The 14,648-nt window shown below is 38.3% G+C and overlaps 1 protein-coding gene across 1 annotated transcript in view; it reads left to right on the forward strand.

Moving 5' to 3' along the window:
* Window positions 1-14,648, forward strand: part of CSNK2A1 (casein kinase 2 alpha 1) — a 50,768-nt gene that overhangs the window by 18,278 nt on the left and 17,842 nt on the right. Inside the window, exons 2-3 of the mRNA XM_028118630.2 lie at window positions 9,151-9,360; window positions 11,350-11,461. Coding sequence (XP_027974431.2) covers window positions 9,260-9,360; window positions 11,350-11,461 — 213 coding nt within the window. The 5' untranslated portion in view covers window positions 9,151-9,259. The remainder of the gene's footprint in view (window positions 1-9,150; window positions 9,361-11,349; window positions 11,462-14,648) is intronic.

A 14,648-nucleotide genomic window follows, 5' to 3' on the forward strand; every position in this document is an offset into this window, starting at 1 on the left:
TATATACACCATGTTGCATTCCCATCAGGATTGAGTTTCTGTTACTCTGCATCCTCGGTATTCTGAGTTTTTATTTTTTAATTTTAACCATTTTAGTAGATCTGTAGTGTATCTCATTTTTATTTTAAGATTTTATTTATTTATGAGAAAGAGTCAGCGTGCACGCGCGCGCATACACACACAAGCAGTGGGGGCGGCAGGCAGAGGGAGAAGCAGGCTCCCCGCTGAGCAAGGAGCCCAGGGCTCAATCTCAGGACCCTGGGATCATGACCTGAGCCGAAAGCAGATGCTTAACCAACTGAGCCACCCAGGCATCCCATCATGTTTGTTTTAATTTGACTTTCCCTAATGACTAACAATGTTGTGCATCTTTTCATAGGCTTCTCCATAGATCTTCTTTTGCAAAGTGTCTGTTCAGATCTCTTGCCTGTTAATTAATTGGGTTTTCTTATTGTTCAGTTCTTTCTTACACATTTAAGTCTTTTATCATATATGTGATTTACAAATATATTTTCCCTATCTGTGGTTTATTTTTCATTCTCTTAACAGTGTTTTTCACAGAGAAGAAATACTTTAACACTTTATGAAGTCCAGTTTATCAATTTTTATTTTTATTCTATTTTATTTATTATGCTTTTGGCATTATGTTTTACGACCTCTGCCTAATCCTAATTCCAGGTCCCCAGATCACAAGATTTTCTTCTAAAGGTTTGAAAATGTTATATTTTATATTTAGATCCACCATTCGTCCATTATTAATTGTTTCTTTTTTAGGTGTGTGAGGTTTAGGGTGAAGTACATGATTTTGCATATGGATGTGCAAATGTTCCACAACCTTTTACAGAAAAGATGACCCTTTCTCCATTGAACTGCCTTTGTACTGTTGTCAGAAATCAATAGGCCATGTCTCTAAGGATCTCTTTATTCCCCATTTTGTTCCACTGATCTATGTTTTATCCCTTTGCCAGTACCACACTGTTTTAATAACTGTGGCTTTGTAATAAATAACTTAAAATTAGTGTGATTCCTCCAGCTTTATTTTTCTTTTTCAAAACTGTTTTGATTATTCTAGTTCATTTGGATCTTTTTTTAAATCTAGTCTGACAGACTTTATCTTTACCTAGATAATTTATTTCATTGATATTGAATATGGTTAGCCATTACGTTGTTTTGTTTTGTTTTTTTAAAGAGTTTGTTTATTTATTTGACACAGCAAGAGCAGGAACACAAGCAGGGGGAGTAGGAGAGGGAGAAGCAGGCTTCCTGCTGAGCAGGGAGCCCCATGTGGGGCTCGATCCCAGGAGCCCGGGATCATGACCTGACTGAGCCACCCATGTGCCCCTAGCCATTATATTCTTATGTTCTGGGGTTTTTTTCTTTTTTCTTTTTTTCTTACCTTTTTTGGGGTTCTTTTTATCATTCCATTTTCCCCCTCTTTCTAGTTTTGAAATACATGGTATTTTTGCTTTATAAGTGGATACCATCATAGATGATATAAGTTGGAGCCACAATTTTACCAAAGTCTAATATTAATGGTCAATGTTTGCTTAAACTTTTCCATACATTTTTCTTATTTTGCTCTTTTTTTCCTCTTTCAACACAAACCTTCCAAATGGGATTATTGTTCTTTATCATCTTTATTTAGAGATATTTGCTAGATGTAGAATTATAATTTGGCAAATTTTTTTCCTTAGCACACTGCAGGTATTAAGCTGTCTTCAAGCTTCATTGTTGCTTTTGGAAAATCAGCTGTTCTGAGTTGCTTCTTTGAATGTAGTCTGACTTTTCTCTGCTTTGATTTTTCTGCTGTTTTATTATTGTATGTTGTGGATTTCTTTTTATTTATCTTCTTTGGAATTTGTTGGGCTTCTGGAATGTGGTTGTGTTTGATTGCTTCTGGGAAATTTTCAGCTGTTATACCTCTTTCAAATACTGCCTTTGCCCTGTCCCATTTTCTCCTTTTCTTGTAGTCCTGGTCAAAAGTATATCAAACCATTTCACAATTTCTTTTTAAAAGTTCTATTTTGTTCTTTTTACTTTTTGAAATCTAGAGTATCCTGTACCTACATATGTTCTAAAGCTTCTCTCTCATTTCTGTAAGCACAGTCAGCATGGTTGTTTGGAGTTTTGAGTTTGATAAGATCAGAAGTCTCTGTAGGACTTTTCTGTTCTTTTCCTGCCAGTTCTCAGTCTTGTAGTCTTTTCCTGCAGTACCTAGTTGTCTTTGATTACAGGTTGCGTATTATATTTGAAAAATTATTTGTAGGAATCATTTGAGGCCCATAATAACAAGGTACTTTTTTTCCACAGAGAGCTTACTCATGTTAGTTATCTGGACATTACAGGTCCAGGGACCACATTAAAACAAGCTTCATATCTGATACTCCCTCCATAGGGATGTAATTCTTTCCTGGCTCTTCCACTTCCTATTCACTCTCACCCTAAGGTTCTAACCCTCTGAAGTCAGCTTATTATGAAGGTCTCCTTTTAGGCTTCTCCCCTTGTGAGGGCCCTGTGCTTTGATTTCCATCAGGACAAAATTCTAATTTTCAGGGATCAACAAATACCCTTTGGGCTTCCTTCTTTGCTTCCTTCCTTCTTTGGGTTCTCATTTTCTCTTCGCTGTAGGCTATAATTGTTTATCTGTTTTAAGACAGAAAATGAGAATGTGTATATGTGTGTGAGAGTGAGTGAGTGTATTTGTGTTTAATCTGTTCTGTAGCTGTTCTCGGTGGGAAGATTGACCCAAATAAGATTGACCCTAGCCCACCATTACTGAAAACAGGAAAATTACCTGCTAAAATCTTGGTTTCTTACTTTGAAAACTGAGAAGCTCCAGTACACTTTCATGGATCTACACCCCCTAGCTCTTTGTCCTTTCTAGGCATTTTGCTTTGTGACCTCTGTAGTAGAACTTGTCTGTATGAGTGGAGAAAGGAAGAGAAGGAGATCTAAATTGCAATGGTTATGAGTTAATAATTTTTTTTAAGGCACACATTAGTAACAGTCGAGTAGAGTGTACTAGTATTATCCAAATCCGATATAAAAGGGTTTTGCTGATCTGATGTACTTCTTAAAGAGGATGACGAGTTGTGCCAGCCTTTGGTAATTTTAGGGTATAATGTTACAGGTCTTTAAAATTCTTAACTGGTTTAAAGCCTTGTGCTTTACAATTTCTTGTTTTACTGTTTTTCATCTGAATAGTTCCTATGCATCCTTCAAAATTAAGCTTTGATGTTATTTTTTTCCTGGCAGCTTTCCCCAAACATTGGGGTACTCCATTAATATTTATTGAATGAATGATGATGGGTGGGTGACTTAAATACCCTTCAGTGCCTGCAGAGCACCCTGACTTAATTCTTTCAAGCACTGATCACTTGAGATTGTGATGGACTGTTTTCTTTGTCAAGGGCAGAGATGGTTTCTCTTTATTCTCCAGGGCCTAGAGAAAGAATCTCTTCCTGGCAATCGGCACACATTTCCTGGTACATAATAATTGTTTAGTAAATGCTTACTGAGTGAACATTCTGCTTTTGATTTGAAAGGAAGAAAGAATGAGGGATTAAGGGCAACTATGGACACATGAAACAAGTAATTCAGATAGTATTAATTACTGTTTTTTTGTGTTCATTTGGCCTTCTAGGCAGTGCCACTTTGAAAGGGGGAAAGGTGGGGCACCTGGCTGGCTCAGTCTGTGGAGCGTGTGAGTCTCGGTCTCGGGGCTGTGGCTTCAAGCCCCACATTGGGTGTAGAGTTTTAAAAGAGAAAGAAAGGGGAAAAGGCAAGTTTCTATGATTTGTCTTGCTTTCACAAGGTGCAAGTATCGATACGTTCTCTCTGAGTTTGTTCGATAAATCCTGTTTCTCTTGCCAGTTTATGCTGCCTGATTGCTAGGAAGAATTCATTCTCTGCAGCAGTGCTGAGAAGGTGTTGTTTTCCTTATACAACTGCTTTTCCTCTGAACAAGCAGTCTTAAATCATGCAGTCCATGCAATGTAAGCAAATTCCTCATTCTTTAGAAATCTTTGCCCTCTCTGGATGATTATGAGATGCTGTTCATTCACTGTGGTTGATCGAGGGATGGGAGAGTTTTGTGGGTTTTTTTTTTTTTAAGATAGAGACCCTAATAAACATTAGGGTTAAAAGAACTAATATAACTGTATTAATGTTTGAAATTGGACTTAACTTTTTAAATTTAAAGTTTGAGAATAATCTTTTCTGGTTCCACTAGGGAATTCATCTGTAAAAATACATTGGCACAAATGATTAATCGGACATGCAGTTTTCTGGTATTGGACCATTTACTAAGCCTCTAATTTTCTTTTGAGTTGCTAGATTGAAAAACAGAAACACGGAGTAGAAGAGATTAGAGGGGGAGATTTGTTGAGGAGGGCAAGAGGAGTTTTTATTGAAATTAATTAGTTCTGTATTCCATTTATGTTGATAAATATGATTTTGGCAGTATACATTTTATCCTTATGGTTAGATGGAGTTTTCATTCCCTTGCATTTTATTAAAGAATAGGTCAAACAGACCTGTATAGCTGGCTTTAGTTGTAGGTGTGGTCTGACTTTAGTAGGGAAAATTTTATTGACAAAATTTTTGATTAATCGGCTTCTGTTAGGCTGAGCATTGAAGAAACAAAATATAGCCATGTCTTCAGAGTCAGTCTGAAGGTTTTTTAGGTAGAGGTAGTCATATGAAATCATTAACCTCCTTTTATGCAATTACATGAGAGCAGTAAGGATGAAGTTAGGTCACTTAAAGTGGGAATTATTGGGAAAGTTAATACTTTTTCTGTAAGTCAGATTTTCTTAAGGTATCCTTGTATTATAAACACTGGATAGGAAAATTGACCTTCAGGATATCTAGGACTCAGACACTTTACCTAATTTCTAAATAAGCTGTTTATAAAAATTGCTAAAATAAGGTTTCTCCAGTATTCTCTTAGTTTTAACTCTTGTGGGGAGAAAAAGACAAATCTTAACTGTGGCCCTTTATTTAACAGAGGAAGCTATAATGCTGGGAGAGAATGTGTGTGCAAAGGGGACAGCTACTCCAGAACCCTTCAGCTGGTCTTCTGGTTCTCCTAGCTGCGTACCACATGGCCAGAATAGGGGCCCTTACCTTTTGGAGGCAAACTTCATTTTCATTTCATTTTTTGAAAATAAACAAACCTTGATTTGATCAACAAATAATATTTAGTGAACACTCTGCAAGATGCAGAGCCTTGAACTGGGTACTGTAAAGGCAAAAGATAAATCAGACATGCATCGTGACCTCAGAGAGCTAAGAAATAAGGAAATTAAGATTTGAAGACTGCTGTATATGAGATACAAAGTGATAAGTTCAATAGCAGTGAAAACACTTGAACCTTGTAGGCCAGCCACCTTGACTTTGAATCCCAAATCTCTCCTGGATATTCATGGCCAAGCTACTGAACTTATTTAGGGTTTTTCTTATTTGTAGATGAAGGAAAGAAATGTCTACCTCATAGAACTGGAAGGTTAGACATTTAAAGCTGAGAGGCTCTTTTAGCTCCAGACTTGCAATATCTAATTGCTTATTCAGTATCCATTTTAATGTCTCATCCATTTTAACCTAAGTCCAAAACCTGACCTATGAGCTCTCTTCCAGAAGTTTTCTATCCCCATGAGTGGTATCAAAAGCCCTTCTAGGGGCACCCTGGGTGTCTCAGTTGGTTAAGTGTCCAACTCTTGATTTTGGTTCAAGTCATGATCTCAGGGTCATGGGATTGAGCCCTGAATGGGGCAGTCTGCTTCTCTCCTCCCTCTACCCGCCCACCCCCCCGCTTTCATGTTCGCGCGCTCTCGCATGCATGCGCTCTCTAAGATAAAATAAATCTTTTTTTTTAATCTCTCTAGTCAGAAATCTGAAAGTCATCTCCCACTTCTTACCCCATTATCCAGTCCACCTGGAGCTATTGATTTTATACCATAAATTTTGTTCCTCAAATTTGTGCACTTACCTCCATTGCTACCACCGTAGGTCAGGCTTTCATCATCGCTCTTGCATATGCTACTGTTAACAGCCTTCTTCCTCCCTAAATCTATTCTTCTGCTTGTCCCACACCCAGCCAGAGTGAACTTTCCTGCTTAAAACTCCTCAATGAGTTTCCATTATCCTTAACTGCAGATAAAACCTTAAAGGCATATTTGTCTCACGTTTGTTCTGCCTTTTATTCCCAAGACCTAGCATAGTATTTTTTCATAGTAGATGCTCATATATTTAAGGGATGGACAAAGGAAGTAATGTATTAGAGAACCAGCCAATAATTGAGAAATCTAGACCATCCCTTTCTTTCATGTTAGGCTGTATATAAATATACATACACATTTAGAGAGGTTGCAAGTGAAATTCTATTTCTGAATAAAATAATGTTTATGATGATTTCCCTTTCTTGTCTTTTTGCATCCCCCTCTTTATCCCCAGCCTATCACTCTCCCCCATCCCTCTTTGCCCCATTTTATTTATCTGAGATTACTGAAGTACAGTTAAAGAACTCTCCCATTTCTTCTCCCTATGTACTGAAGGCCAACCATTTGACATTCATGTGAACAACTCTCTTACTATAAACAGATTGTTTGATATGCATGTTAGTAAAGTGAAGCACCTCTTCAGGTGCTGCAAAACTGCTACTAGTCCTCCCAGTGGGGAATCAAGTACACCAGTTCATAAATTAGGTCCCAGCTGATGAGGCACAAAGCTGCAAGGGTCAGTCAAACAAGTACTTGAGAATCTCAGGAGTTTCATTAGTGAATAGTCTTGCTCTGCTCTTCACAGAGAATGCCAAGGCCTTAAGAAAGCAGAGGAACGCTGGGTGATAGCTTGATAGATACACAAACTAGTAAATAGGAGTTGGGGAATGTTTTCCATTGACTCAGGTGATTTCCAGGAAAAAATGAAGTCTCGGTTTATGATGTCATATCCACCCATGATTTGGCCCTCCAAGGCTGGGTGTTACTTCTCCTTTAATTTTTTTGTATTTGTTTAAAGAAAATATGGTTAAATTGGTAAATTTTATGTTTTACCACAGTTTTTAAGAATAACACGTTTCAGCAAAAATGAGAGTGGTACAAAGAACATCTGTATCCCCTTTACTCAGATTTACCTATTATGATTTTTTTTTAAGATTTTATTCATTCATTTGAGACAGAGCAGGAACTGGGGGGAGGGACAGAGGAGAGGGAGAAGCAGAGTCCCCACTGAGCCGGGATCCCAATGGGGCTCAGTCTCAGGATCCCTGAAATCATGACCTGAGCAGAGGGCAGATGCTTAACCGACTGAGCCACCCAGGCGCCCCTACTATTTTAATATTTTATATTTTACCCCATTTGCTTGTGAGTGTACTCTTGTGTACACCTAATCTACCATCTAAATGTTCTGTCATTTGATCTGATAGTATTTGTGTGTGGGTGTGCGTGGTGTTTTGTGTTTTGGTTTTTAAAGGCAATAGAAGGTTTTTTTGTTTTGTTGTTTTTTAAAGATTTTATTTGTGAGAGCGTGTGCGTGCTCATGCACCAGCTGGTGGGGGCAGCAGAGGGAGAGGGAGAAGCACGCTCCCCGCTGAGCAGGGATTCCCGACACGGGGCTCGATCCCAGGATGGTGGGACCGTGACCTGAGCCGAAGGCAGCCGCTCGACCCCCTGGACCCCCCCAGGCGCCCCCTAAAGGAGGTAGAAGTTGATTGAATACACTGCAAAGTAGCAGCAGGCAGGACAGCAGAGGAGAGGCTGTCTGCCGCAGAGGAGAGGCTGTCTGCTGCAGAGCAGTGGGTGTGGTAGTGCTGCTGCTTATATCCTTTTTTTTTTTTAATATTTTATTTATTTATTTGAGAGAATGAGATAGAGCATGAGAGGGGGGAGGGTCAGAGGGAGAAGCAGACTCCCCGCTCAGCAGGGAACCTGATGCGGGACTCGATCCCGGGACTCCAGGATCATGACCTGAGCTGAAGGCAGTCGCTTAACCAACTGAGCCACCCAGGCGCCCTGCTGCTTATATCCTTTACCCTGCTCCAGTACAGGGTACAGCCTACGAATAGGACAGTGTATATAGTCGTGTGTCTTCTGTCCTGCTTTCCTTTTTTGTTTTCTAATATTGACATTTTTGAGTACAGTGTATCCCTCCTCCCCTTTTTTTTATAGAGGCTTCCTCGTTTTCTGTTTGTCCAGTGTTTCCTTGTAATTAAGTTGAGGTTACACAATCTAGGCCAGAAAACTGCATAGGTGATGTGTTCTCAGGTTATGAAATCTGGAGACTCAATACATTTTTAATTAAATGCAGAGTAAAGGGAATCAACAAATGCTATAGGAATCGTTGAAAGGAGATAAATAGATTGGAATGGTCAGGAAGACATCACAGTTTACCAATTAGGTAGACTTAGTTTACTGATTTGGTAGAAAGCTTGTTTCTAAAATTCATCACTTTTCCTTCTATGTCAAATTTTGCATTAGGTCAGGCAATATGTATTACTGTCTTCTACCAGTTTTTATTAAGCTTACTCCTGTATTAAATCAAGAGGAAATTATTTGTTTTTAAATTTAATGAAATTGTCTTTCAAATGGTAATTAAGGATCTGCTGATTATTATGCAAGGTTCCCCAAATGATTTGGATCAATATAAAAAGACAGTGAACTTTGATGTATGAGAACAAGTCTTTATTCCCTTCCTGGTTTCATCAACCATTAGAGACAGCCTGACGGTTTGCCGCTATTCTAGAACCTTTTAACACTTCTACTTGAGCTGTAGAAAGCTGTTCTTGCCAGTAATTTGTGTAGATTGCGTAAATGGTAGTAATGTTGATGGGTCTATCCTTGATGCCATTTTTCCCTTCCAGGCTATCTTATAAAGAACATCCAGACTTTAGATGGGGAGGTAACAAGCTACTTTGCAGAGTACAATTAGGGCCAATTTAATTTTAAGTAAGTTTCTTGGGTTTATTATTATTATTATTATTTTCTTTCCAAGTTATAGGAAACACTGTGGTTAACACATTTGGGACCTAGTCATTGGTTAACAGGTAGAAGAGCCAGAGGTATATTTGAGGCCATTATTGTAAGATGGTTTTTTCTTCTTCTCATATGCTTTTAAAAAATAATTCCTTGGCCTTTATGCACTTTGTGTTCGCAGTTTAAAGAAAAGAGGTCTGAAACAAGGTCTTACCCCCAGCTGCTTCTGAACACAGTGACCACCAGATCTCCAAACATCAAGTCCACCTTCGTTCGCCAACCTGTCTGACATGTCGGGACCCGTGCCAAGCAGGGCCAGAGTTTACACAGATGTTAATACACACAGACCCCGAGAGTACTGGGATTATGAGTCACACGTGGTGGAGTGGGGGTAATTGTTTCCTTTTACTTCACTGTCCTCACTCAAAGGGCTGACTCTTGTGGATTTGTTGAGTAATTTGTATCAGGAATCCTTCCTGACTGTGCATTTATAAACTTCAAGATTGAAACCTGATTTGTGTTTACTTCTGCAGTGGAGAAGCAAGGTATTGCTTTGGCAAATTAAGAGTTTTGATGGGTTTACCATGTAAAAATTATTTCCGTCTCTTATTCTTTCCTTGGACTTATATATTCTGGATAAAAGGCTGATAACAAAGAGTTACCTGTCAGCTCATCTCAGCTAAGGGCTTCACAGTTAGGTGAGAATTAATACTTGAGAGACTTTAAAAACACCAAACTCTTCCATAAAATATTTTTGAGGTCAGAGAATGTTGTCCCATGATGATACTGAAGGATGAAACAGATCTCACAAAGACGTCCTCTTTATGATAGAAGCAAAATTAAACCCTTATCAGCATTTGCCCTTATCACGAGGCTAGCCATGTGTAACATGGAATTCAGCCCAAATTCCATTTTGAACAGTTGCAGTCTACCTGAACAGCTGTGTTTGCCCCTCATTCTCTGTGCGGTCTCTTTTGGATGTTTGCATCTGTTGTCCCAGCATGTATGTAGTTAATTGATCAGGTCATACTTACTGTGATAAAAGCCTTTTGACATGAAATACAAAGAAAGCATTTGAAAACACATAAAGCTACAGCTCCCATATGCTATATTTTCTGTCTGTTCACATGTACATAGCCTGTAAGTGGTTAAAGGTAGTCTCCCAAAATTGGCATAAGGATGTATTGTCAGCTTGATGGGACCAGGATTTTTAACAGTAAGTGCATTGCCTCTGCACAGAGAGGCAGTTTGCTTCAAAGATACCATCAAGAACCAGTGGTATCAATAAATGTCATAATTGATATTCTAACAATTCCCCTCATACCACAGGCTTTGGACTCTAGGAATACCTGTGTTTTGCTAAGGAAATTTCAACCACTCTCTTCAAATTGAGTGCTTTGCACTTAGTTGTGCTTAAATAACACTCAACAACCCTTTTGAGTTTTTGGCATGGTGCTATTTGCTTGCTTGCATTTGTTTTCTGTGCCCACCCCACAGGAGAATTCAACCACAACTAAGAGCTTCCTTCCCCTTGACCTGCCTTAATACATTGTCCATTGTCCTTAGCACCTTTTGCCTTATCTGTTCATTCACTTTCTTTTTAGCTGCTTGAGGAAAATGGATGGCTAATTTGTTATTTGGATTTTCAGTGTCTCCAGCAGGAGTAAATAGAATTTAGACCTTATGAAAAGGACCATGTTTGTCATTCTTTAAAGCAACGTCATCTACGTTGTAATCAGAGGCAGGGAGAAAATGTTGACATTTCCCTTATTTTTTACCTCTGATGATGCTAGTAGTCCTGGAATATGGGTAAAAGTGAGGAAGGGACACCTTATTATGGTTCATGATCTGTGGTGTGATTTGCAAACTCCACTACATGGACTGTTCTCAGGGCTTGCCTTGGAGGGCAAGTGGGAGGTTAAGCCTATATGTTGAAAGCCACTTATCTGCAAAAAGGCCCATTAAAAATCAGCTGCTTCCAAAGTGCGCCCGAATTGAAATATTCTTACAATACATATTGACTTTCTGCTGGGCCAGGCATGAGAGGACAGGAATATATAAAAATTATTCTCTAAGGGAAAGCTGTTTGTTGTTGGACACAAACACAACAAACCCTAATATAAGCTAGGTATGTGTGCTATGCCAGTAGAAATATAAACAATTTGGTATTTGAAAGAATAAATGAAAGGCTTAAGTTTTTGTAATTCTAGAACTTGGAACACACATTTTTAATCAATGGCCCAATTTTTAAAGTACAGAGATTATTTGAAGTACCTTTCATTTCTTTTACTCCTCCTGGTAGTAGAGTTTTTAAAGTTAATTAGTGCCCTATAGTTTGAACTTTTAAAATCATTGTGACTTTGAGTCTTTCTGTTTACAGTAATCAAGATGACTACCAGCTGGTTCGAAAATTAGGCCGGGGTAAATACAGTGAAGTGTTTGAAGCTATCAACATCACAAATAATGAAAAAGTTGTTGTTAAAATTCTCAAGGTGAGTATAAGAAGAGAGTATAATTTCAGAGATATTTGGAATTCAGATTTTTTTCAAGTAATAGTACTTAAAAATTTTTTAAAAATACCTTTTTAAAAGTAGCATTTGAAAGGGTTTTTGGAGTGCTTTAACATCTTTATTGTATCCTGTGAAATTGTTAGAAGAGGTTCTCTTTATTTGACAGATCAGGAAACTGAAGCAAGATAAGTGATTTGACTCAAGTCATACAGCTAGATTGTGATAGAGGAAGGGAGTAAAGGTTCAATCTTCTCTCTTCTAGGTCTTGCCTAATACTGATTTCCTAGATTTTTAGTTACAGTCCATCCTTTTGTTTTCAAGAAGTTGTTACTTCTTCTCTGTAAGGATAAGGAGTCAGAAATGAAAGCCTTTAAATGGCAGGCAGATGCCATCAATGCAGCTAGTCTGATGTAAGTGCCCATATTGGGGGATGTGAGTGATGGGTATTGCGGTGTGTGCTCCGGCTAATTGCTTTGCAGTAGTGAAGTCTAGTGTTACTTGATACTCTTTGCAAAAAGAAAGTAGAAATTTATATTTATATATAAATTACTCTGATTGTTAAATGTTGGCTCAAGAGTTTTTAAAAATGCTCTACAGGCCAGGTTTGGCCAAAAGGCTACCAATATGCAACTTGTAAGTTAGTTATAACTGTACTGTGCAATATCAGATGCTAGGAACTTAGCATATAGTTCCTTGCCATGGGAACTTTTATATATTTGACACTGAGAAGTAGAGGTTCCCAGACTTCCTCAATTGATAGCCACCCATATTGTTTCAGTAACTTTTTTTTTTTTTTAAAGATTTTATTTATTCATGAGAGACAGAGAGACAGAGGGAGAAGCAGGCTCCCAAGGAGCAGGGAGCCCAATGTGGGACCCGATCCCAGGACTCTGGGATCATGACCTGAGCGGAAGGCAGACGCTTAACCATCTGAGCCACCCAGGCGCCTTGTTTAAGTAACTTTTAAGTAGCTAAGTCCAAATAACAAAGTGTTTATTTTAGCTTGGGTGCCATTTAAAATGTTACATACATAGATTGAAAGAAAGATATAATTTTATTCTTATATAACCATAATTAATTAGTATTGGGATATGTACATACACCTGTCAATCACTGCACAGTTTCTCAAATGTTGGAATAAGTTGGACACCAAAGCTTCATTTCCTTTTCAACATTGATTTTTGTACAGTGTTTGCTTTTTATCACAGCAGCGGCTAAAAACCCAGCTTCACAAAAATACGTCATCAAAAGGAATGTAGTGCAATCTAATGTTGAAACTATGAACTATCTCAAGTTGGTAGTGTACTCTATCTGGCAGATACTGGGTATTGATCGATTTTTCCCTCAAAATTTAAAAATTTCACAGAGCCCCCATGAATTTGCTATGGTGCCATGGCACACCTGTATGGGAAACAGAAAGTTTAAGTATTTCTATCTGTCTTATCACACGTAGAAAGAGAAGTAGGCTGGATATCACAACATGTGGATTCTAATCCAAACTCTAAAAGTAATTAACCTTGGTAGTCCTTTTAACTGTCTTAAGATGTTTGCTCATTTGTGCAAATGAGATAATCTTGCTTTCCCTGTCTTTCTCAGAGTTGATATGAGGATCAAATAAAAAATTATATATAGAAATAACACTTTGGAGGCTGAACTTCTGTGTAACTGTAGGATGATACTTACATGGAAAGGGATATGATAAAGTGATAGGTTATCTAGAGTCATAAAAGGCACAAACAGTAGGTTTCACAGTTGAGAAGAAGGTGGTGGTCAGGAAAAGGTCCCAGGAGCTGTTTTCAGTCCCTGAAGGGAAGGAGGATGTGAATAGGTGTGGGTGGGAGTGGAGAAGAGGGGAGTGTGATTTAGAATGCACAAGATAAGAAAAGAGGAAGAAACAAGTGAGAACTGTTTCATGTGGAAGATGTCAAGTGACCATACAGGGGAGGTGAACTTGGAAAGGGAGATTAAATTGGTGGTCACCTAGAAAATATCTCTGCATTTCCTTCCAGTCTTAAAAGTTACATGATTTTTATTTCTTCTAGGTTGTTGGGAGTAATTGTATTTTGAGTGGGGGCTGGGAGTTGAAAAGACTTTTTTCAGCTCAGTCTTTTCCTAACTGTACTGTATATTTTACTGTAATTATATAGATGGTTATAAGTATAGGTGAAGTTCATTCATAAACTGTATTTAAAGTTCTTAATCTCTCCCACCTATTTATTAAAACAGAATAGTTGTGTTGATCACATTAAATTAGGGTTTAAGTCACCTGTCTGGTCTATCACAAACCAGCTTTGTAAGTTTATAGATTTTAAGGAGGAAAGTTTCATAAACCAGTAGCTTTTCACCAAAAAACTGGCAGTTGGGAAATAGTGATTTAGTAGAAAACAGGCTAGATTGATGGGTTAGTCCCTGGAAGGTAGAAAGATCTCCCAGATACTCTAGCAGATGTTAAAGTTCTGATAGTTGAAGCAAAAAGAGAAAACTTCCAATTAGCCTGCTTCCCAGTCAGAGTGTATTGAGTTCTGATAGCAAGGCTAAGAGCTGTGGATTGAATCAAATGTGGACTGTGGGAGTCTCTATTAGTAACAGTTTCTATTTATTGTCTAATTTGAATTGGCCCCTGTTCTGACTGTGGTGTTTACAACAGTTCTTCAAGGCAAGTGTAAATTCAGAAACATTTAAGTGCTTTTCCCAAAGCTGCATAGCTACAAAGCCAGATTTTGAGGATGGTCTGTATCCAAGACTTGCTTGCTTGTGTCTGTACCACGTGCTTAGGACTTAAGGCGAGGTTACGGTACAAGAGTTTACAATTCGGTTTGGTAGTTCCTAGACCTGGAGTATCAACCTAGGAAGTATCTAAGAATTGCTCTCTAGCTCCAATCTCAAGATTCTGATTCAGCAGTTCTAGGTGGGACCTAGGAAACTGTCTATTTAAAAATCCAAGTGACTGTTGATCATGAAGTTTAGTAACCACTAATGTTGATGAAGAGATGATAACATACTTAAAACAATTTCTAAGAATCATACGCAGTGTATCAGTAGTCTGAGGTGACTGACACCCTAGGAAAGACCTACATACATGGGCCACATGGGGCTACTGAGCATTTGAAATGTGGCTAGTGCAAATTGACATGCTGAGGATAAAATATACTCAATTTCAAAGGCTTAG

The sequence above is a fragment of the Eumetopias jubatus genome, unplaced genomic scaffold (genome assembly GCF_037043125.1).
Source record: "Eumetopias jubatus isolate StellerSeaLion01/CBP00866 unplaced genomic scaffold, mEumJub1_p1.0 scaffold_9, whole genome shotgun sequence".
In the NCBI taxonomy this organism is placed as follows: Eukaryota; Metazoa; Chordata; class Mammalia; order Carnivora; family Otariidae; genus Eumetopias; species Eumetopias jubatus.